Source organism: Lampetra fluviatilis, chromosome 38, assembly GCF_964198595.1.
Source record: "Lampetra fluviatilis chromosome 38, kcLamFluv1.1, whole genome shotgun sequence".
In the NCBI taxonomy this organism is placed as follows: Eukaryota; Metazoa; Chordata; class Hyperoartia; order Petromyzontiformes; family Petromyzontidae; genus Lampetra; species Lampetra fluviatilis.
Genome location: NC_136312.1, coordinates 7,727,371 through 7,752,765, shown reverse-complemented (window position 1 = coordinate 7,752,765; position 25,395 = coordinate 7,727,371). Strand labels below are relative to the sequence as shown.

At 44.4% G+C, this 25,395-nt stretch overlaps 1 protein-coding gene and 1 long non-coding RNA gene across 2 annotated transcripts in view; one reads left to right on the top strand and one right to left on the bottom strand.

Moving 5' to 3' along the window:
• Positions 1–2,415: 2,415 nt before the first annotated feature.
• Positions 2,416–25,395, top strand: part of LOC144945690 (C4b-binding protein alpha chain-like) — a 29,042-nt gene continuing 6,062 nt past the window's right edge. The window contains exons 1-11 of the mRNA XM_078874258.1: positions 2,416–2,495; positions 3,123–3,228; positions 3,629–3,814; positions 6,197–6,293; positions 8,322–8,401; positions 10,006–10,182; positions 15,182–15,361; positions 17,582–17,782; positions 18,276–18,512; positions 19,344–19,440; positions 25,018–25,100. Coding sequence (XP_078730384.1) covers positions 3,129–3,228; positions 3,629–3,814; positions 6,197–6,293; positions 8,322–8,401; positions 10,006–10,182; positions 15,182–15,361; positions 17,582–17,782; positions 18,276–18,512; positions 19,344–19,440; positions 25,018–25,100 — 1,438 coding nt within the window. The 5' untranslated portion in view covers positions 2,416–2,495; positions 3,123–3,128. The remainder of the gene's footprint in view (positions 2,496–3,122; positions 3,229–3,628; positions 3,815–6,196; positions 6,294–8,321; positions 8,402–10,005; positions 10,183–15,181; positions 15,362–17,581; positions 17,783–18,275; positions 18,513–19,343; positions 19,441–25,017; positions 25,101–25,395) is intronic.
• On the bottom strand, positions 11,682–14,782 carry LOC144945727 (uncharacterized). Its single transcript, XR_013639714.1, has 3 exons — positions 14,747–14,782; positions 14,098–14,235; positions 11,682–11,943 (listed from the first exon to the last, which is right to left on the bottom strand). It is a non-coding gene; the product is annotated as an uncharacterized LOC144945727 (long non-coding RNA).

Below are 25,395 nucleotides of genomic sequence, written 5' to 3'. Positions count from 1 at the left end.
GTTGGGCAGTGCCGTGGGGGGAGGGCCTATTGAGCAAACCACGACTGAAAATTTTAATTAATAAGCTTGTGCCGGAGGCCCCGGGGGGACAGGCGTCTATGACGTCTTCTGGCCAAACCCCATTTGGCAGAGCCAGGAGACTGAATCGTTACCCCCGGGGCTCCTCCAGAAACAAAAAACCACTGTGGGTGGCCACATGAAATGTTCGAACGCTTACTGCGGAGGAGAGGCTGCCACTCCTCTGTCGGGAGCCAGACTGGTACCGCCTGGATCTCTGTGGTATTCAGGAGGTCTGGTGGACCGGCTCTGGATCCTGCCACCATGAGGGGTGGACAGTCCTCTACTCGGGGCAGGAGACTGCCAAACAACAAGGAGTGGCTCTTCTTCTGAACAAAAGAATGAAGGGGCATGGGAGCGTGGCGGTGAGGTGTGGAAAGCTGTAATCCCCAGGCTACTTTGGGCTCGCCTTCCCATCAACCAAGGGCGATGAGTGGTGGTCGTGGTTACTTATGCCCCCACCGAAGGCGAACATCTGTGGAGGGATGCAGGCAAGGCCGATGAGTCAGATGCCTTCTATGACCTCCTGTCACAGGTACTAGCTAAAGTGGCCCCTCGGGATAGAGTCATCTTGTTGGGTGACTTCAATGTCTGATTTGGTCATGATGCTGGCGCCTGGTCTGGAGTGATTGGAAGGCATGGGCCAGATCAGCTCAATAACAACGGCAGGAGGCTGCTAGACTTTTGCGCAGCCCATGGGCTTGTTATTACCAACAAGCTGTTCCGGCATCGGCGCATCCACACAACATCATGGATGCATGTCGGGTATAAGCAAGAACATCTGCTGGACTCCATAGTGATGGAACAGCAGATGTGGGCCCATGTCCTTGACACCAGGACCTACCGCGGAGCTGATCTGCTCACTGACCATCAACTTGTCATCTGTAAGATGCGCCTGCCATTCTTTCACTACGGTGGTGGGTGTACAACCAGGACCCCATTCAAACCCATAGTGGCATGGTCTCAGTTAGCTGATCTAAGTTGCAAGCGAGAATGTCATCATCACTTGCGGCTGGGGTTGGCATCATCCCCCACTCCTCCAGATGTCGAGGGGAAATGGGTGAGATTTAGGACTGTGGCTCATGCAGCTGCAATGGCTGCTTTGGGTACACGGTCCAGACCTCCACCGAGACCCTGGCTGACAGAGGAGGTGTTCAGGCTGGCTGAGAAAAAGCGACAGGCCCACTCTCATCGGCTACAGCATCCCACGTCGAAGAATGAGGAGGCTTACCGCAGCCTTCTCTCGTAGGTTCGGAAAGCCGTGAGGAGCTGCAAGGATGGGTGGTGGTCGCAGGTTGCTGCGGAGATGGAGTCTGCCTCAATGGCCTGCGATCACAAATCGCTCTTTAACTCCATCAAAAAAGTAACCTGCAGCGCCATACCGCTTACCCACTTCAGAAATTGTTTCTTGCTGTGGTTGTCCCACCTGATGACGGACACTTGTGTTGCGCTCGAAATGTCGTGATTAAATGTATTTTATTTTTTATACCTACCAAAGAGTATGGATCCTTGCAGTCACGAAAATTTCAAATCTAGATTCAATACAGCATTACTTATCTTTTACAGCAATCCTCACTTCAATGTGTAACAGAGGTGTGTCACTGTATTAACCTTTTCTCCATCTCTATGTATTTCCACGTATTCCTTGCAAAATGACATTGTGCCTCTTTGGGGTTTCACATGTGTAAATAAGGGATTCTCATCCAAGCATCGAGAAATCCCCCTCGATATTTGACCTTATTTATATTTGTGTTGTCTCGATAAATTGTTTAAAAATGGTTAATCATCAACTCTTTTATTTCCATTCCTGTAAAAGTAAAAAACGATGTTCCTGTAAGTCACGTGGGTGTGCGGCAATGCATCTGCTTTCCACTGCCAAACATAAAACAACCTTATTTTTTGCAAAGTTTTGCCTTTCATAGTAAATACATATTACAGTATTAATACGTGATTTTTTTTCTCCACTCCCTGACGATCGTCATCAGGATGATGACCGCTTGTGTTGCGATCGAAATGTCGTAGTTTTTTTGTTATTTTCTTTGAACCTATCTACGTGCCTTTACCGAAAGACCCAAAGAATATGAATAGAGGAGTCCCTGTATAGTTATACCAAATGTTTGCTTTCACGGCCTTCTAAAACATAATTTGAAGTTGTATCAGTCACTAATGCCCAGCTGCATGTTGTAAGTGGTTATGCTGCATCTTAGTTCCCTCGTCAAAATACATTAAACAGAACCCTTTCGTGCTGTATAGTACCAGCCTGTTTGTAGCGAACTATGTCTATTTTTTCGTGTGCTGTTCTCCTGAAGTCAGCAAATTCTTATCGCAGTTTGGAGCCAGGTCCTGACCTGCCAATAATGTTGGTTAAATACTTGAAACGGGGTTAGGCTGGCTCACATAACGGGAGCTTGGCACCACACGGCACGGAGAAGTCACTGGTAGGTCCTGCAAGCTCTTTTTAATACTTTAAACAATTATAAAAAGTATGTTATAAAGTATACATTACGTTATTCATGTACAAATTAAAATTCCAAACGTGTAGCTTCGCATCCCGTTGTGTACATTAAATTATAAAGAATGTTTCAAACATTGCACGGTAAGAATTATAATCTGCGCTGATATGGGTGGAATCTTATGGTGGATTTCTATTCTCTGCACTTATCCATTCAGTTTTCTCTTAGCTTTGAGAAAATGTCTTAAATTTGGATGTCTGCCATAAAATTCATCCTAATATCCATGCTTAGTACCCAGGGCTACTGCTTCTGGATGCGTCCTCTCATCGGCTAACATTACCTGCATTTTTGTTATAGCCATGATTAATCCACTGCTATTTGGTAATGCATTGTAACAATTCACCCAGCACCTGCACATGAGCTGATGCCAAACTCAGCTCAATAGTTCTGCTCACGATTGACATATTCGCAATATTAAAGTAGATTGATTTTCCATTCTCAAAAAGGGCAAGCTATCGTAGATTCCTATATAAAATGTAACTTTTAAAAGTGTATTAACTCCAAGTATATTGTTGCTGTTAATTCGGGTTTTGTAACAATATTGTGTTTCAGGCAGCCATGGGATCTAAAAGCAAATACAAGCTCAAGATGTGTTCTGCAAGCGGTTTGCAACTTCTGGGGCTGTTCGTGTTGTTAAACATTATTCCTCAAGCAAAAGGTAGTTAATGCCAGAAGTATAATCGCGAAATTGGTGCGCCAAACTATAATATTTTGTTATTTGGCCAAATACTTAGTTCGCTGTCTTGCAATGCATTTGAACAGTAAAGAGATCAACACGAATGCAGTTAATATACTATTATGATACTTGTTCACCCAGGAAAGTCTTACGGAGCCTCACTCTTTTGCAGGAGGGTCCTGTCGAGTTTTCATAGTTGGGGGTGATGTTTCTATGTGTAATCTCAATCGAGTAAAACATAGGTAATTTGTCAGAATTGGAATGTTTGGCCTATACCTATTATATTGTGCAGGTTTTTTCATCTATGAAAGCAAGACCATTTTGAAAACGAATCCTAATTTTCCTTAAAATTTGATGTGTTGTATGACTATTTTTCTTTCAGCCGCTTGTGGAAAGCCAATAGCTGTGCAACATAGTTCTTTGCACCCACAATTTGCAAGACAAACATCGTTTGACAATGGTCAAACGGCAACCTTCCGGTGCAATACAGGCTACAGTGTGAAAGGAAGAACCTACTCTATTAAGTGTCTCCAAAATGAGTGGAGTCCAGTTCAATTCTCCTGTGAACGTAAGTATCGTCAGCCATGATCAATGTACCACTGGATGAATGCCTTTCCAAGGATTTAGCCATCTCCTATGGTCCTATGATGTAACAATCTAAAGTATTGCCTCGTTATTCGTGACGGATAAGTTTCAGAAGTGCTCGTGAATATCAAATTTCACAGATAATATGGCCTACGCAAAAAACTAATCGTTTTAATGAATCACCTTACATAAACACAGATGAGCTATTAAATACATTATTATTAACTGATCACTTTATCTCATCACTTGATCTCATCACTTTCTCTCGATGCTGTTGTGTAGCGTTCCAGATGCAATTCATGGATAGCGAAAATTGTGGCTAGTAAATTCACGAATAACATGTAACACTGTACGAAGCCCCTGCACACTCGACTGATTTGTTTACTCGGTATCTGGGCGGACATTTTGTTTGGTGCGTTTGATCCCTTGGTTGCCATTCCCACATTAGTCTTGAGAATCACCGGCCATGATCCATCATAGCAACATGTCCTGCCCAATCCCGCTTACTTTTTTAAACAATGTGAAATCTTTAATCTGCGCATGATCTCTAATCTACTTGTTACTCTTTTCTGTCTTAATATAAATTTCGATTTAAAGCTTTCGTGACTGCAGGGATTCATCTTCTTGGTTCTTTCGGTAAAGTCACGTAGAAGGGAAGTAATAAAATAATAAAAATAAAACATAATAAAACAATTCTCACGACGTTTCGGCCACAACGCAAGCAGCCGTCCTCATGAGGACGGCTGCTTGCGTTGTGGCCGAAACGTCGTGAGAATTGTTTTATTATGTTTTATTTTTATTTTTATTATTTTATTACTTCCCTTCTACGTGACTTTACCGAAAGAACCAAGAAGATGTCTTAATATAATTTCAACCATGCATCTCTCCGTGCCTCTTTGTGCACTTCTGAGCCTTTGTTGCATTATCTTAAGGTACACGCGGCAGTAAGATGCTAAATCCCTCCGCCTGGTATGTAGGAGGTCGTGGGTTCGATCCTGACATTGACGCCTGTACATATATATGGAGTTTGCATGTTCTCCCCGTGCCGGGGTGGATTTTTCTTTGGATCCTTCCAGAGTATTTGACTACTATACATTTCCACGTGATCGTCCACTTCGTTTGGCAGTACTGTTACTGTTGCTTTGTTGTCTTTCATAGAATTCCTGTAGTGGTGTTGGCTTTTTTGCACTTCTCCAACGTCTGCTACTGTTGTTTTGTTGTCATTCATTGGCTTTGCTACAGTGGCATTGGTTTTCTGCACCTTTATAGCCCCGCCCACTTTCCCCCTTAGTCCAGTAGCATTCCACGCAATGCTACTCTCCCCCCCTCCCTGGCTCCTCCCCCTCTCTTCTATAACCCCTTACCACAGCATCTCTCCCACTTTAGCTAAAACAATCCTTGCTGTAGTCTTCACACCTGATGATGATTGCTTGTGTTGCAATCGAAACGTCGTGATTTAATTTATTTTATATTTTATACGTGACTTTACCGAAAGAACCAAAGAGTATGGATCCCTGCAGTCACGGAAACTTCAAATCTAGAATTAAATTTACATCAGGGTACCATGGTATATAGTGAGGTCTCCTGACTATTATTCACTGAGATTCTGGCTTCTATGTGAGCACTAGGAAAAAGGGCCATTGTAAGAAACGTAACATTATTTTCTTTTCAGAAAGTGATTGACGGATGTAATCCAAAATATAGGTTTTTTTTGGGGTTAGATCGCGTAAATATCAATGTGTCGGAGAGTAAATCCATCCACATTTACAATCTGAGTATGACGTTTCGCCAGTAATTACAACTAGCATCAGGCGACAGCCAAATTTGTGGATAAATCCTCCTCTTTCTTCACGAATGTGTTAACTTTTGACATGAATTGATCGATCTCAAGGGCCACAGCTTCACTATGCCATTTGCTATACTGCCATCTATTGGCCACCACAGCTCAACGGATTTGGGTGTTTCAAATATTTGCACGATTCACCAAATCACTTGCCTGCGTTGCTCAGCTATTACACGTAAACGTTGTACGTTATTCTGAAATGGCAAAGATACACATGCAACAAAACTAATTAATGGGAATTCATGGCTCTTAATCGTTATGTACTGTTTGGTGTATCTCTCAGTCATCTCAGCTCATGGCAACTGCGTCTATTCCATGACCTGCCAGTGAGACTTCGAAACTTCACGTGGCCTCAAAGTGCACCTCACATGGCACAAGTGCCGTGGTGACGTCACTGCCACTTGGTGGCAAACTGCGGGTTGTTGTTAATGTCAGACTTGGAGAAGGCAATAGACTCATAATCTTTAAAAATACTACCATGAACTAATTTTTATTTAAAAAAATCATCCGTTTATATTGCAGCCAAAAACTGTGGATTCCCAGGAGAGAGTGAACATGGTTACTGGGATGGTGAAGCGTTCACCTTTGGAAAGGACGTGAGATTTGTTTGCAACGATGGGTATGTACACACTTAATAAAAGCCCGTGGTTTATTAAAGATCAGTAGGGGTGCACAATTTGAAAAAAAACAATACTATAATGTGAATGCATTCACACCCTCGACAGTTATCTGAGTGGTGTAATTTATTGCTCGGTGATGAACCCCACTCTCAAAGGAAAGGGTGGATGTAAATACATTCCTGGGACACACATGCTCTGGATTATAAGACGCTTGGGAAAGTAAGACGCACACCAAACTTGTCCCCGGTGCCATTAAGGTTATACAAATCTGGTCGTGCACACACACATACCAACCAGATAATATTACGCACGCCCAAATGTGTGTGTAAAATAAGTCAGTGAGTGCTACTAATGTAGACGGAGGTGTTGCACCACTCCTCTGAAATGTGCATATTAATGCAGAGTTACCGGTGTCCTCAATCCTGTTTTCCTGGCGAATTTAAATTAAACTATTAACTCCTTGCACACACGTTAACTGGAACCGACAATCTGCTGTTATTGGACATGTAATAATGCAGATAGAGTTTTCGGGCATCAGTTTTTCTGGAGCTGTTATTTCTGATTATGGGGTATTGCATGAAAAAGCCAAGAGAATTGCAACAAACAAACAACCAGGGTCTGTTACATTACTAAAAATACGTAAAGTAAAATTTGAGTCCAAACGTATGCATTAGTGCTGTAAAACGTTGGTGAAGAAATCCCATTAGTTGATGTAACTGTTATCTTTCCTTAATTTTTTATGCAAGTATTATTTTCATTAAATAAGCCATGGCAGTTAGTCGATGCTACCTACTGTATCATGGCAAAAGCTAACAGTATCCACAACGGAAAGTATTCACAATGAGCAGAAAGCTTGAGTAGTATACAATTTCTGTTTTATACACACACTTAATATGTTTCATGTTAATGTTCCAGATATGCCTTATATGACATTCATCTTCTTTTTCCCACAAAACTATATTCTCTTTCAAACGTACGCTTAGTGTGTCAATTTACTTTTTTTGAAGAATTAGTTTTGTTTTTGTCAAACATCTTCAGGATAATGTTGTAATATGGCCAATGGTGTGAATGAAAGCCCACCATAAATATAACTATCGACAAATTAACTTTGCACTGTAGATAATTCTTGTTTGTAAATTAAAATAATTACATGCATAGACAATGAAGGAAAGACAAGAGTCACATTAACTAATGGGACTTCTTCGCCAACGTTTTACAGCAGTACTGCATATGTGTAATGGGTTCCAGAGACACTTGTAGAGGTAACTTCTTTATTACAATACAACACTCCAACAGTCCTGATATTCTGTTACAGCCTAGGTACACAGCCTAGGTACACAGCCTACCTGATTCTAGCTACGCTCTGGGGTCCTCCGGCTACAATTACCCTAGGGGAGGCTACCTGACCCGACCCAGCCAAGGTGCGGGTCTAGACTCTGGCTTCCTCGGAACTCGCCCTTACAAGGGCGTAGAGCCGGGAGTCCTAGAGTCCCACCACTGGCCCGCACAGCGTCCCGGCCCTTACAAGGACAAGCGGGACGAGGGGGTCCAGGGTCCTAAGCTGGCTGGTCTTGAGTCTTGAGCTGCGACTGGCCCCGATTGGCCAGGGAGCGGCCCTTTTATCCCTCTCGCCCATCGAGGGGTGGGGTTGTCTCGGCTCCCAGATACCCCACAGCCCCCCGTTGGTGGAGCCAAGGGGCTTAGCTATCTGGGTTGTCTGGGATCCTAGGGCCCGGCGCCGAGGGCTTAGCTGTCTAGGATCCTAGAGCCCCCAGCAGCCCCTCCCCTGTTGGGCTGGCACAGTGGCCCCTCCCCTGGGGGTTCGAGCTACCTGCAGATGGGCCCTGTCCACCACTGCTGGTAAGTGTGGCCCATCTATGGCACTACATATGTTTAGACTCAAATGTTACTTTATACGTTTTTGGTAATGGAACAGACCAGGGTTGGTTGTTGTAATTCTCTGGGCTTTACCGTTCAAATTGTAGATTTTAGGGTTGTCTATGAACGTATTCATTTTCATTTAATAGGTACGTCATAGCTGGGAGGCAAGATTACAGAACGTGCCAAGCCGATGGAACGTGGTCCCATGAAGTCCCAGTGTGCGAGCGTAAGTAAATCTCACATCCTTCATCAAAACCAGGTGGGAGCTCATGCAGATGCACTGCCTACGAGCAGCAGCAGTAGCAGAACTAGCTTGGGGGCAGGAGTTGCCTTTGCCCTTCTGGTGGATGAAGCTACGAGTTGGGGCCCCCTGTACAACCATCATGAGATATGTTTTCAACAGTTTAGTATTGGAAGTAGTTTTTAAAAAAATTAAACAAACGTAATGTAATGAAACGTAATTTGCTTTGAATGAGAGTAACTTGAGTAAACGAACATTGGACATAAAACTCAGTTTTTGGGATATTGCGTTCGATATGCGTAAATTATATTGCAAAGACGTACTGGAGAGCTGTAGTGGATGCATTTTGCAAAGACGGAGTGCCCCTACAGCGTTAAATGTTCGACACGGTGAGGGTCAAAATGTAATTAGGCTAGAGGAGGCACGATATATAGGCTCGGTGCGACCGTGCAAGACTTATCAAATATTGGGGCCCCACCTCACGGATTGCCACACCTCATGAGCTGATAATACTGTATAGTCACGCCAACACCTACAAGGTGCAGTATTCGAAAATGTGGGAAACCATCCTCAGTATGACATTCAACTGCATCCATTGATGGTGTCACCTACAAGCATTGATGAGGAAGGCAAGGAAAAAGCACCTCAATGATCATCCCCTAGTTATGGCACAGAAACATAGGACGGGGTGCGGTGTTGTGAGTAGAACAGGGAGGAGTGGCATCACATTTAATTCATAAAGCTTGAGCCATGGACCAGCCCTTGGGCAAAGAACTTGGCAGTTCCGAGGCAGTAGTTATGGAGAAGTGCTTTGTTAATTATTGTACCCCAAAGACAAAGATCCCCCATATAGCCTTAACCGACTGTTAGGGCAAGTGCTGTTGGTGAGCACCTATAATCCTATCCCCCATATTGTTACAGATACATGGCATTCTATCCTCACATATGCCTACACACACATTCACGGCCAATGACTTAGATGCCCTCTATCCTCATACCATGTAAAGGCAAGGGTCGTTTGTATATACTAAAAGTGGTGTCACACAGTGGAAGGTTTTGCCATCACTACACGTTCGTCTCCTCGGTGTTGAAATTCACACAGCACAGAAGGTGTTTAGTTAAGGCAGACCCAACATTGGCAAGGCTTAGAACATGTTCAGATACCACTTGCCACTAGTTTGCATGGCCAGGAATCGATTCCAAATTGCCGAGATCATAACGATGTGTGAAAAATTACACTGCACCTCTCCCCCTATGCATATTGAAAGTTGCACAGGACAGAAGACTTTGCCTTATGTTGCTGATGAACATCATGGATCCTATTAACCGCAAATCTACTCCAAAATGTATTCATTTGCTGCATGAAACATTCATGGATAAGTGTAAGCTGTTCCACAGAGCAGGATGGGGAAAAACACGGATAGTTATGAGTCACAAAAAGAATAGGGCCTCGGATACGGGGAATTTCTGCCAACCCTATGGCTGCCGTGGGTAATATAGGTCACGGGTGACAGGGTCACCGATAAGCGGAGTTACGTAGTACGATTGGAAAATGTTGTAATGAATATGTATGTATGTTTGTTTTGCAGCCATAAAATGCGACACTCCCGAAGAAGTGGAAAACGGAAGAGTTTCCTTTCCATCTGAATTGGATTATGATTCGATCGTGACATACCACTGCAACCAAGGGTTCTCTCTCATCGGGAACAAAATTAGACGATGCAATGAGAAGGGGGTCTGGAGCGACAGTGCTCCTGCTTGTAAAGGTGAGCTGTGGAGGGGAAGCCAAGTGCTTAAGTTTAGATTGGTAAACACATTTGGTTTCCGAGCCGATTGACAGGCTGGTATCATCTGCCAGTCGGGGCCGATGTTGTTATGCGATTTTACCCATCTATATTTGCCCCCTGTCCATCCATAAAATCCTCTGGCAAATCTGTGCTATACTTCATCAATTCATCAACCCCTTTGTCAAACCTTTGCCGTTGTATCACAACCTTGTTTACCCCTTAACATCGTAAATATTCCTTCAAAACATTCTGAAGCAGGTTAGTGCTGGACACAGCTGCATTTGCCAATGTAATTTGTATTTTTGACCCTGACCCATGTATCGATAGTTCAATTTTATTTACAATTTTATTGAGGAGCTGTGTCCTGGCATGATCTGTGACTCTTTTCTGTTGTTTCAGTGCCTTTCTCAAGCTTGGGAATTGGAGTACTTATGCAATTTGAACTTTCTACTTTTTTATTTAAGGGATGCCACGGTGGTGTGATGTTATTTTCCTAGCCTGGTATGCAGGAGTATGGGGGTTCGATTCTGACCGTGACATCTGTATATTTGGAGTTTACATGTTCTCTCCGTGGTCGCGTGGATTGTGTTTCCGGATACTCCGGTTTCCCTCGACGTTTAGAAACATGCGATTAGATAATTTAGATAATTTGTCAGCTATAAATTTCAACATGATAAGCCACTTTGTTGAGCTATCATTTGTGGCCAGATCATTTTTGAAAAAGCTAATAGCTCAGTGGACTTTGCCTCATAAAATAAAAATAGTTCAGTTTTATTAGATGTTTTAGCTATTTGCTTACCTTTTCTATACTTTGCACTCCTATCGTGTTTTTCTATTGTTTGTTGTTGTAACGTTCTGACCTGCCCCTACTGGATATCTGTGAAAAAGAGCTGTATAGCTCATCGGATTCCTCCAGTGTAAATATTCGGATACTCCGGGGTCTACGCTGATTCATCGGGCTAAGAAAGTGTCAGATGGTGATAGTCTGAGAAGTGAAATTAAATATTTTAAAGAAGCGCTGCAATTAATCGGTTACAATTGTTGAGGTGTAAATGATGACTCGGAGGCAGATGTTCTGTAGGGGCTTACGCCAGGTATTTGTTAAGGGCTTACGCCAGTAACTGATGGAGGAATATTTCACTTGTCCCCAGGGGTAGGGGTACTGGGAGGCCCCTAGCACACCCACAGGCTACCCTAGCCCGGTGTTAATTCCCCCCTACTCTGGGTCCCGACTTCCACCCTCACACATTCACGGCTCTCGACGACGACCTTGTTCATGGCACGGGTTCCAACCTAAATACCCCAGGGGGACATGACATCACCGTCCCGTCCGCCATGCATGATGTCACTCTCTGACGTCACTGCACCGGAGGGTGAGCATGACGTAACGTCATTAACTACTACTCTACATCACCCCCCGCTTCCCCCGTGAAAAAAAAAATCAGCCGACCCGACTGCAACCATTACGGCTGCTAGAACACAACCCAACACTAGGGCAGCACGGTACAGGGCAACTTTGGGGATGGTCCCCACATGGGACACCGGAACGTGTCTGAAGAAGGCAGGGGACGAAGAAACGGCCCCACTGGCCGTCACCGTATCCGCACACCCCGCAAGCGTGTGCGTGACGCCGGCCCGCTCCCCCGTGCTACGTCGGAATCGGTGGTGTGCTGGCAGGTGTCAAGTCCGCCGGCCCATCCGCCGGATGAGGCGAAGCTGGTGGAATTACTGGCGGGGTTTCTGCAGGCGCACACAAAGGCATGGCATCGATCACGCCATCACAACCCGTGCGGCCCGGCTCGGCAGACACAGTCACCCGGCCCCTGAGCAGTGGAGATGAGGGGATTCTGGCCGGCGCGAGAGAAGAGAAAAAATAATACACAATTCAGACGCGTTGGATGCACAACCAACACGGCGATGAAACCAAATACAGTAGAACCTCGGAGATGCAACGCACCAGAACCCGAACAAATCGGTGTTCAAACAATCGGTGTTGGACTGGCCGTCTGGAACGAATTAAGTTCGATCTCTGGGGTACCACTGTATGTACACCTTCACCCACACAACAGGGGTGGCAGGGTTCCCCAACCCCCAGCCACCATTCCATCCGCTAGGTGGTGACAGAGCGAAGACGGAAGAACTGCCTAGTGCTCACGCACTCACACACCCCCAATTAGGACGTCATCCGACATCCTGGGTCGAGATGTCATGTGTCGAAGAAGTAACGCTTCAGGGACGCCCCAGGATCCGCATTTTAGTTAAAGAAAATAGTTCAGCGTGAAAATTGCCCAAAATGGCGATCGCACACGCGAACCGCATCCCCATGGTTTCCGGTGCTTCGCTTAAAATGGCGGCCGCACGCGTGGTTTCCCGCGCTCGCACAACATAGCAACCCTCCCTTGAAGGTCACCCCGGGCATCTCATGCCACCATGTATCACTCCCCGCCTTTGCGACGCACACGCATCGGCCGTTTTAGGGGAACCTTAACCGAGTCTCCCTCCGAGACCCGCACCGCAGCCTATAGCCGTACTGACCAAGCCAAGAACGGCCATCGTTCACTTACTGCACAACATGCACCCTAACAACGGAGGGATACAGTCTCCATGCAACTGGACAACAATGCCCGAAGACCACGAATCTCCAGCCCACTGTTTCTATGCGCCTCGGAGTGTCTCAATCTCCGGGCCGTCAGGGCAAGCCTACAGCTCCAGACGCACTACGGTGGGTCTCAACCTCCGGGCCGTCAGGTCAAGCCATCAGCCGTAGCATGACGGGACCACAACTCACCGAGCCATGTGAGCGCACAGCCCACTAGGCTAGGCACGCCATGGAATGTCTCGATCTCCGGGCTGTCAGGTCAAGCCATCCGCCATAACATGACGGGACCACAACTCTCGTGTTAGACACACAACACTCACAGGGCCATCCTGGTCAGGATCTGTGCCCCAAGATAGGCGAAAGCCAGTATTACAATTCCAAACACTGGCAGTATGTCAGCTTCCCAATTTAAATGCTCCATACCACTGACGGCAGAGCCACAACCCAAGGCAATCATCCCCGCACAATCGCAATTTCACACCATCACAACACATACAATTGGAATTAGGATCCTCCCACTGAATTGATCCGACGCCGAACAGGTACGCCAACCAATGGCCACAACAACACACCTCACATCCCGTATCCGTATACATCGTCTCCGAGACTCGCCTTTCAGCATGCGGCTGCACCGATCGAGCCGAGAGAGCAACGCAACTTGGCAGAAAGTAACAGAAATGCATTCCCGATTCATGTAGAACACAAGGGCCCTTCACGCACAAAAGACATGACCTGTGCAACAATGGACAGGAACCAACCAGTGAGTTGGAACCACACCGAACCTTGCATTTCAAAATCCCCCTCAACATTTACCATGGGACTCAGGGATTAGAATTTGAGGAGCAAAAAAAAACTATACACAAACACCCAATAATCGCCGAATAGAGTAATACAGTATATGCAGTATACAGTGAGGGAAAAAAGTAATTGATCCCCTGCTAATTTTGTATGTTTGCCCACTGACAAAGAAATAATCAGTCTATAATTTTAATGGTAGGTTTATTTGTACAGTGAGAGACAGAATAACAACAACAAAATCCAGAAAAACGCATGTCAAAAATGTTATAAATTGATTTGCATTTTAATGAGGGAAAAAAGTATTTGACCCCTCTGCAAAACATGACTTAGCACTTGGTGGTGAACACAAGTATTGTCATCACATCTACGCCTCTATTTAAGGAAAAAACAGGTGGACTTTTCCACAAATCTGGCTGTCGCCCGATGAAGCTAGTTGTAATTACTGGTGAAACTTCGTACTCAGATTGTAAATGTTATAGTTTGGCTCTCTAACACACCGGTGTGTTGTTGTCTCGGCCTCGCTGTACGCTGCGTTGCACCGCTAGCTGAGTAGTTAACCTCGCGTCCAATAAACCCTCAGAGCCAGGATGAACGTCCGACTCCAAACGTCATTTATTGAAATTAACGAGGTAAAACTGGTGAGAAAACAGCACAGATACAGCATCTGTTAATACCCGGAAACACCAACACAATGAATGAACACCACAGCATCATAACATTGTCTTAGATAACATGTTTCTCAACAATAGATCCTGGATGGACCAGGCACCTACATTACCACTGAATTCATATTCCACTGAATAGCTATACAAGAGCATAAGCTACTGTGTTACATAAAGGCACACCGTGTTATCATCACACTGCACCCCAAATGTACAGTACTACACATAACACTGCACTATGAATGAGACATTTTGTCATCCTTGCTCTCCAGATCGCAATAAAGTTACTTGGGTACAAGTTTGACTCGACTTATTAAATTACAAGTAACATTCACAATAAAGAAAGTTGCAGGCTTCGTTGTTAACTAGGCCTCGTATTTATCGTAACATTTTAACAGCATTATAAAGGCATTTATATCATTATAACGGTCATTCTAACATTCTAACAGCATTGCCAATATTATAAGAACATAAACGAACTTACAGACAATGCTTCTTAAAGTCCCAAAATGGATAATTGCGGCTGGCTTCACTGGGACGCGATGTGTGCCGCCATCTTGAATTATGTGTGTAATGGTCGACGCCCGCGTGGTTGAGCGGGAATCTTAAATCGCAAATTCCTGGTCACGTGACCAAACTTGGCATCAAAAACAGGAAATTCCTGTGTACATACGCCCCACATCTGCCGTGAGGCAAGACGCCTGCCGTGAGGCAGAACAGCTGTACTAGAGACGACTTGGCATGTTCTGTTTACATGACACACCTTACTAATTTCATTAGTCGGGTGGTGGTAGGTTTAATGACAAATTTATATATTTACGTAATCTAACCCAAAAAACCTGTATTATGGATGATATTGGTCACCAAACCCCACGTGTTAAAGTTAATATTACATGTGTGCAACTTCATATTCCAACAGACATAAAGTGCCCAAGACCTCCTCCCGTTAAAAATGGTTATGCAGTGGAAGACGTTAAAACAGAATATATCATGAATGATAAACTCGTGTATCAATGCGAAGGACATTACGACTTGAAGGGATCACCAACCATTACATGTTTACAATCAAAGTTGTGGTCCGAACCTCCAATTTGTGAGCGTAAGTACCGTTTTCGTTATGAACACTTATCCGAGTTTCTAATCTGCTTCGTCAGTCCCAACCTGTTATAAAAAATCCTACACTTATATATTTACATATTTTTTTACAGAAAGCCATTCATTGTCGCTATTCGAAAAAGATCATTGTTCATGGCGTTGAACCAATGGTGGAAATTCCACATCACAATGGCATAGATCAGTCTCTAATTAAATCTAACTCTTCATGTAAATGATAAGAACCCACATTGAAACAGAAAAATGTGTTAAAGGCTGGAAACAGAAAAAAACTGCACACAATGGGAGTGCTGCTCAGGAACAGTAGGAAAGCATGACTCTCATCGTGCCCTGCACGCATGTCATGCGACCACCACATTCCATATACTGTACAGTACAATGCTGTCAGCCTTGTCTAGACCACCAACTCAATAGAGATTTCAAGTACAGCCACGCTTTCAGGACCTGCCCCACTATTTTGTATTTTGAGCTGGTGGTCATAACAATAATATGGCCACACATTCAGGTCTCTTTCGAGTTGGGGTTCTTGACAATACAGTACTAATATCATTGTACGTGCAAAGTTTTGTGACGTTGGCCCCTCTTTACTTCTCATAGACCCCACCCATTCTTCTACCCACCACACCCACTGCTTGAGGTGCGGTGTTGTTCCCATTTGCCTGCATCTATGAATCCAGCATGAGATCAGAGACTTTAAAACCGGGACAAAGTCCAGATTTTTGCCAATTCTTTGGGAAACCAGAAATAGCCTTTCTGAAACCGAGACGTTTTGTAGATTTACACGGAGGTGGTTGGCGATGAGCAATTTGAGGCCACGTGGGCTGTAGAAGCCTCGCTGTGCAGATGCAGGTGTCATGGGATAATTGACTGAGATGACCAGCAGATGTGCTTCCCACTCTACCAACAAATGTAGCACACACAAGCACATAACATAAATACACCAACCAATACAGCATTACCTCCAATTAGGACGGTAGGCTATGTACGGTGCAAAAGAAGTTCAACGTACATACATACTGTACATACATGTTGCATGGCTCATAAAACATACAATGTATAACTGGTGTGAACCAAACATCTCAATGCTTAAAAACGACATGGAAAGTTACTGAAATTCCTTTAACCTCTCATTTTCTTCTCACGTTCTCCTTAACGTGCAAGACCACTTACTTACTTCTCCACAAAAATAACTCGCATTTGCCCCACTCTCCCATACGGCTGTATTTGTAACTTCCAAGCTAAGACGACTGCAATTCTCTGTTATTTGGTGTTCCTTTGTCTCTCCAACGTGGTCCGATATGTTCAATACGCAGCTGCAAGAGTACTGATACCTATAAGGGTCATCATATTTCCCACATTTTGCTATCCCTTCACTGGCTACCTATTCAGTTCAGAATCATCTTTAAGATTGCCTGCCTTTTTCCCTCTTCTGATTTTAGTTTACTCCCCTCCCCGGGTTCTCCGTTAATCTTTTATAGATCTGCTCTCCAACCCAAATATAAAACTTAAAACCATCGCTGGACGAGTTTTCTCATGCGCAGCCCCTGCAATATGGAATACCCTCAAATCAACTCCATCATATTATTCAAATCAGAACTAAAGGCCTTTTTATTCGGTAGGGCATTTGATGATGAATATAAAATCACATTTTGGACATTTGACCGATTGGTCTAAGTTAGTCATCACTTTTTGGCAATGTGAAGCTTTCATGGCTTGTATGAGAAGTTGGGGTTGTGCTCTCGGATGTCACTTGGTGGACTAATTGCTCTTGCTGGTGTGAGGATCTGTGCCATACACAATTTTCAATACCTCAGTAGTGAAACTTGTTTTTTTTATACCTTTTCTTTTTATACTATTTCTTCATTTGTTTATTAGTTAATATTTTCTGAGGGTTTTCCTTTATTCAATAATTCATATGAAGATGATTTATCCTTTAATGTGGGTATGGATATAACTATGTACAGCGTTGTGAGATGCAATTAGCATGAATGATGATCTATTAAATTAAATTATTATTACTATGAATACTTTGCAGGACCCTCCTGAAAAAATCTTGAGACTGTCAGGCTTTCCTGGGTAAAAAAGTGAACAAAAAAATGTTGCATATAATCTGCAAACCTGAAAAATATGTTGTTGGTACCCACATAATCGCACATAATTGTACATATTGACAATTGTTTGCTTGTGCTATTTTCTTGCCGAACAGCTGTTTGCAAAGAAAAAACAATACAAAATGCAAATTCTAACGAGGGATACGAAAGAGAATTCTTCGTCATGGGTAACCAGTTGCAGTTTACTTGCAAAACAGGTTTTGCAGATAGAAAACTAGCTATGTTATCCACTACATGCACACTATATGAAAACAAAGCTGACTGGTTCCCGTTGTTGAACACCTTTAAGTGTGAGGGTAAGTATTTTTTTACATTTTACTTTATAAATCGTAACTTTTGTCTTGCTTTAATAACGAAACGGTTAATATGTGAGTATATATGCAAGTGCTATGTGTATGTATATATCTTATGTATGTAAGATATGTGTGTGAATGACGTCAAATACGGGACATTAGTAATCATATAAATTAGTCATTACCCACTGGCTGATTGCTGTTCTAGGACGCTCCTGATTGTGGATTCACGTGTGAGCCATCGGTTGCGCAACCAAAGGATCACAAAATCACGCAACTTTATTTCCTGTTTGTATGCGGACACCCCTTGTTGGAACAGCTACACCGATATTACTTGAAGAATGCAACAAAATACACCTTAAACTAAATTACCAACTCTATTGAAAATATTTCTGTTCTACAGGTTGGGTCCTCATTCTAGGGCAGAGCTGTCTGACAAATACGAGGTGTTTTCTAAACGGTTCTGTACTCGTTTTATGAATGTGTTTGTTGGCAGAGCTATGTCCACCTTTTCCTACGAACAATTATCAAGATACAAGACTCGAATATGTGCTGGGATTTCCTACTGGGAAAAGGTTCTTCCTGTACGATTACGTGGAGTTTAAATGTGCCGAGGGATATAGAGATATCTCAAAAACATCATCTGATGCCTTTAAAGTGCATTGTTTACCAACTTATTATTGGATTTCGAATTCACCTCCAGTATGGAAAGAAACACAATTTTCATGCCGACGTAAGTACAGTACATGCATTTGACCTGGATTTATGTATTCAAAATCATGGTTTATAATGTCTTTGTGAGAACGTTTGATACTGTACAACAATAACATCAAATGTGATCATATGCACCGTTGCAATATAACCATCCAAAATGTCCTACCCTCATTAAACAGTTAAAGTATTTTATATAAATTGCAATTGTACAATACCTGGGCTGACAACAAACACCTGTGAAGGATGGGAAAATAACCCTCATGACCTCTACAGGCAATACAAAATTAACCCGTAAAAACAAAGTTTTTCACTATAAATCCTTTATATGCGTGGCATCGGGGCGGCTAGAGTCCTCTCGTCTTCTGGCTTGAGATGGCTGCCACCTATGGGTCAGATGATTGTGTGCCAGCATTAACCAATTGGTAAATAAATATTTTTAAAAAAAGTCCCTAAACAGTGTAAAATTTTGGAAAAAAGAATTTCACGAAAATTCATTGTCACGCACAACGAGTCTGTGTGGAAAATGTCAGCTCGATTGGATCACGGGAAGTGGGTTAAAAAACGACCGAAAGATTTGCACGGTCCTAAGCAAGCAAGCGAACTTAATATAAAGGATTTAAAAAGGCCCTCATCCAGCAGTAGGTTGACAAAATTGCTATACCTTTAGAAGACACTTATTTAATTAGGCACTTGTATATATTCTGCAATGTCTCCCCTAGCGCTGTTGCCAGACTGTCTCACAACAGCTGTAAATAACCAGTTCTCACGACCCGTGTGTGTTTTTCAACGTGATTCAATGCAGTACAAACCATACAGATAGTTAAACTAACTATTATTTGTTTTCTGCCAGGATACTGTGGACACCCAGGTACGCCTGACCATGGACAGACGATCGGAGGAAGTAGTTACATTGAGGGAGCAACTTTGAGTTTTAAATGTGATCTTGGGTAAGTTTTACATGAGGAATAGTTTGTTTGTTCGTTCGTTTCTCAATCCGCCTGTCATGATGAGGGTTGTGGCGGCAGCATGTTGAGTAGGGCGGTGCAGACCTCCCTTCACCCTGGGAACGGACTCCAGCTTTTCCTGTGGAATTTCCAGGTGTTTCCTGTCCAGCCGAACGACATTCCCGCCAGCGTGTCCTGGGCCTTGCCCCGGGGTCTTCGCCGAATGGGACGTGCCCAGTACAGTTTCAGGGGGAGTCTATTGGGGGGCATCTTTACAAGGTGCCCGAACCACCTCAACTGGCTCCTCTAGATCCGGAGGAGCAGTGGCTCAACTCTGAGGCTCTCCCGGATTACAGAGCTCCACACCCAATAACGGAGAGTGAGCCCGGAAACCCTGCAGAGAAACCTCATTTCGACCCCTTGTACCCGAGATCCCATCCTTTCAGTCATTACCCAAAGCTCATGACCATAGGTGAGGGTGGGAATGTAGATCAACCTGTAAACTGAGAGCTTTGAGAACTCAGCTCCCTCTTCCCTAACACGGAACAGTACAGCGGCGCATCACTGGGGATGCCGCACCAACCGGCCGGCCGATTTCCATCACTCTCGAAAGAGACCCCGAGGTAATTAAACTCCTCCACTAAGGGCAGCTATTCCCCCCTCCCCTGGAGAGCATACTCTGAAAGTGAACCATCTCCTGGGCGTGAACTATGACTTCAGATTTGGAGGTGCTGATCCTCATCCCAGCCGGTTCACACTCGGCATCAAACTGTTCAAGTACATGCTGGGCATCACAGACTGACGAGGCAAAGAGGACAATGTCATCTGCAAAGAGCAGCAATGCCACCTCCATGCCCCCATACTGGATACTCTCCATACCTTGGCTGTCCCTTGATATCCTATTCATGGGGACAAGACGCACCCTTGGCGGAGTCCAACATCCAGAGTGAACGACTTTGATTTAACACCAAGAATACGGGCACAGCTCTCACTCAGGGAATAGAGGGACCAGATTGCACACAAAAGCGGCACCGGTACATCATACTCCCGCAGCACCTCCCACAAGACATTCCAGAGAACACGGTCATATGCCTTCCCCAAGTATACAAAGCAGAGGTCGACTGGAGAAGCATACTTCTATGACCCCTCAAAATCTGTGTGAGCGGAAAGAGCTGGTTTATTGTTCCACCACCTTGAAGGAATCCGCATTGTTCCTCCTAAATCTGAGGCTCGACCGGGCGCAGCCTCTCCAGCACTCTGGCATAGGCTTTACCTAGGACTCTGAGGAGTGTGATATGTAGTTGGAGCACACCCTCTGGTCCCTTTTTTTTTTTTAAAATGGGGACCAGTTTCCCAATCCAGAGTTATTGTACCCGCCTTCCATGCAACATTGAAAAAGCGCGTTAACCATGACACTCCTACACTCTCCAGCGCTTTCAACAACTCTGGGCGAATATCTTCCACCCCAGCAGCTTTGCCGCTATAAAAGGCCTCGACAGCCACAGCGACTTACGCAGCCTTGATGGATCCAACCCCCAAGCTGTTTCCAGGGCTGCCTCTTGAGAGAAGTGCATGTCCACAGGGTTGAGGAGCTCCTCAAAGTGTTCCTTCCACCTCTCGACTATCTCCTTAGTTGAGTTCAATGTTACGCCACCCTTACTGAGAACAGCCTGGGCCACGTCCTGTTAACCGCTCCTAAGGCATCGGATGGTTTTCCAGAACATCTTTGAGGTTGCTCGGTAGTCCTTCTCCAAGCTCCTTCCATGCAGGGCATTCGATTCAGTGATGGCTACCGCTGCCGCCCTCTTGGCAAGCTGGTACCTCTCAATCGAGTCGGGAGACTTTTTCCGAGCATAACTCGGAAAGCCTCCTTCAACTTGACAGCTTCCCTCACCACAATGGGTCCTTGGGTTGCCGGCAGGACAGGCACTAATTTCCTTTAGGCCACAGCTTTTCGCAGCTGCATCCACAATCGAGGTCCTGAAGATCATCCATTCTGACTCAATGCCCGTGACCTCTCCCGGAGTGTAGGATACATTTTCCCTGAGGTCGAAGTTAAAAATTTTCTGCACTGGGTCTTCTGCCAGACGCTCCCAAAAAACCCATACTATTCGTTTGGGCCTTCCACGTCTCTCTGGTCCATGCCCCAAGCATCGGATCCAACTTACCACCAGATGGTGATCAGTTGACAGCTTTGTGCCTCTTCACCTGAGTGTCCAGAACATACGGCCTTAGGTCCTATGATACAACTATAAAGTAAATCATTGATCTTTGGCCCAAGTTGCTCTGGTACCATGCTAACATATCATCATCCTTGTGTTTGAACATGGTGTTTGTTATTGCCATTCCATGACTAGCACAGAATTCTAAAAACATCTCACCATTCAGGGGGGGCATTCTTCCCAATCATGTCTCTCCAGTCGTCTTTATTGTTTCCCATGTGAGCATTGAAGTCAGCCAGTAAGACTATGGAGTTGGTAGGCGGCAATCTATCGAGCACTGCACCCGCCATCTCCAAGAAGGGCAAATACTCTGAACTGCTGTTTGGTGCATAATCACAGACAACAGTCGGAGTTGTCCTTTCTGAGACACGAAGTCTCATTGAGTCGACCCTCTCATCCACTGGGACAAACTCCAACTGAACAGCACCCAGCCGGGCACTTGTAAGTATCCCACCCACACCCGCCTGGGGCTTCTCACTAGGGGTTACTCCGGAATAGGATAGAGACCACCCCCGATTCATAAGTTTGGTTCCAGTTCCAATGCTGTGTGTGGACGTGAGATCGACTATATCTAGTTGATACTTTTACACCTCCACCTGCTCCGGCTCCTTCCCCCCCAGTGATGTGACATTCTACGTCTCAATAGGTAGTGTCCATTGCCAAGGTCCAGTCTGTCCGAGACCATCCCTCTCCCTGCCATACTGGCATCGTATCCGCTCCTCACCCATTGTCCTGTGGATGGTGGGCCCAAAGGATGGCCCCACAGCCATTTTGGGCTGGGCCTGACTGGGTTATGTGGGTCACCCGGCCACAAGGTGCTTGCCGGTGAACACCACCCCTGGGCCTAGCTCCAGGGGGGTGTCCCAGTATACCTTGACGAGCGAGGTTCTCTGATTTTTATATTTCAGAACCATTCATGAGGGGCTTTTGAATTGGACTGGTATTTGTCTGGAACCTTCCCCCAGAGCTGTTCGCCAAGGGAGACCCTACGAGGAGTACAAGACTCCACGCGACATAGCTCTGAGGGTTATTGGAACATACAAATCCCACCACCTTGATAAGGTTATGGTCCTTCGGTGGGGATAAAGAATAGTTTACACAAGAATATACATATTATACAAATGGAATTTTTATTTTTGCATTGCATTAATTTTCATAAGCAATAACTGTTGGTCTTTTTGAAAAGCAATTCTCCACTCGTCTAGGTAGTATTTGCCTTAGAAACCTTATATCCTTGTAGTGGGTTCTATGGACGCACACACTTGACTTTGGAGGCAACACATTTATTATAACACCCCAACAGGGTTTCTACATAAACGTACACAGTTACTAGACCCCAACAGGGTAACTACATAAAGGGGTCAGGTCAGCAACACACTGCCTGACCCACGAAGCCGAGCGTAATGACCAAAGACCGAAGAGACGTTGCACCGAGGGTTCCATTCCAGCAGACAGTGGCGATTGCTCTCAGGACTTCCCTTTTATGCGCCTGAGCATGGCCTTGCTCCGCCCTCGGCTACGCCCCCTTCTGGATTCCACCGGAAGGTTCTCGACCGAGCATCACGTGTCTCTCACGCCTCGCTACCCTGTCCCGGTCACGTGCCCTCTCGGGTTCACCCAGGCTGCCACGTCCTCACTTTCCCTCCCTCTGGCCGTCACCAGAACTATGCCCTCTAGGGCCCGCTCCCATGCCATTCCTACTCTGGTGCCAGAGAAAGGCTCAAGACGCACAATTCCACTATTGTGACAGTAGCTGGCGCGAAACGCCATAGTGACTCCATTTACGTCACTATATCTTGACCAAAACTTGTATTTGATGCTTAAACATGCCATTCATTCAGCGGATTTGCCATAATATTTGGTGATGTGGAAGAAACAGTCTGCAGCTTACACTTAGGCCTGTATTCTTAGTCACGCCCAGCTCAATCTTGGTTGTGGCTCAAGTGGGCCATCACAAAGCAATGATTAAAAAAACTTATAAAACTATAAACTATTTTTTTCATATTACCAGGTAAGGCCCACTGAGCTATAAAGCTATTTTTCAAAAGCAACCTGGCCACAAATGATAGCCCAATGAAGTGACTCATGTGGAAATTGATAGCAGCCAAATACTCTAAATATTTGATTCTAAATGTGGAGAGGAAAACCGGAGGACCTGGAATAAAAATCCTCATAACAATGGGGAGAACATGCAAACTCCAAATATATAGGCGTCAGGATAGAACCCACGACCTCCTGTATACCAGGTGAGGTAGTTAACATCTCACCAACTTGAGTCAGCCCTAAGCATCAACTTCGCCATGCTCAGAATTTCAATGTGCTCAGTCTGAGCCAAGCTATAGCTGAGCCACTCATGTGTTTTTGAAAAAAAGAGAGCGCCTTACGCCTGAATTGAGCCCAAGTATTCAAGGATAAACCAGAGCTGAGCCACGACTTAGAATAAGGGCCTCACAAGGGTGGGCAATTAATGCTCTGCCCAACCATAGCCCTTGCAAAGCAGTAGGTGCATCTGTGGTTACTACACTTGGTAAATCCTTGTAGTGATGACAAAAGGAAGAGTAAAGGATTATGAAAATACTGCATGGGAAAATGTCAGCACAGAATTGGTACACACACAGCTACAGTGTGTGGAAACCAGAAAAAAAATGTAGTTTCTATAGGCCGCTAGTCAAATTATATAGAGTTGCGTTGACTGTGAGCTTCCAACCATTGAACCCAGTGCGTCACAGTTAAAAGTCAGTCAACATCTCCCTGCCCTTACAAGCATTCGAGTGATGCGCATATTCATTGCTTTCCCTGATCCATAATTATTTTTATACTGTATCCCCCATGCAATACATGTTGAGGTAACAAAGCAAATGGGTATTTGAGATTATTACTCGGCAAGTAAGTAATTGCAAACCAAATACTGAACAATGGTTCAAACAATACAGCAGAGACAATATTCATAACATACAAGAAAACTAAATAGAAATGTTAAACATACATGCGTCTTCTCCATTGGAGTTATTATATACTATCTGAATATATGTTTAATCATTTATAAATTGACAAGTGGGTGCATTAATTATATTACCGCGTAAGCTGTTCAGCACTTTTTATCCTAACGTTGTTAAACAACAAACCCAACAGTGGAAATTTCACATTCCCAAGGTGGGCACAAGTTTATTCATAGGATTCCCACTGTTGACTTCCTGTGCATTACTGACAACAGGGGTTGAGGATAAATGGGTAATTGACCACGATGTAAACTCAAAACCTTCCAATTGTGTCCACCACTACAATCACAGTGCCACCTCATAACGCAATACATTAGTGACTTTCAAATGATTTTATTTCTTTACATTCATGATTACAGGTTTCACATCAATGGAGAACGACAAGTGAATACTCGATGCCTGAACAATGGGATGTGGTCTGTCCCAAGAGTAGATTGTCAAGGTAATCACTGACGTTAAAATAATTGTAGCAGTGGGAGCAGTTCTGTTGGTCGGTGTTTACCATCGGATTGGGTCATAATTGTAAAATGATGGATCCGCAATCCACACAATTTGAAGGATTGCGAAATTAGCATGAGATGTCAACAATCAAATTTGATTGGAATACAAAATCAGATTGTAACAATATTGCTGCATCAAGGTATTTCCATCCATATTAATTGAGGGTTAAAGCCCTGTTAAATACATGCAATTGTTGAGTTATATATGAAATATAATTTCATCACACCAAATGTTTA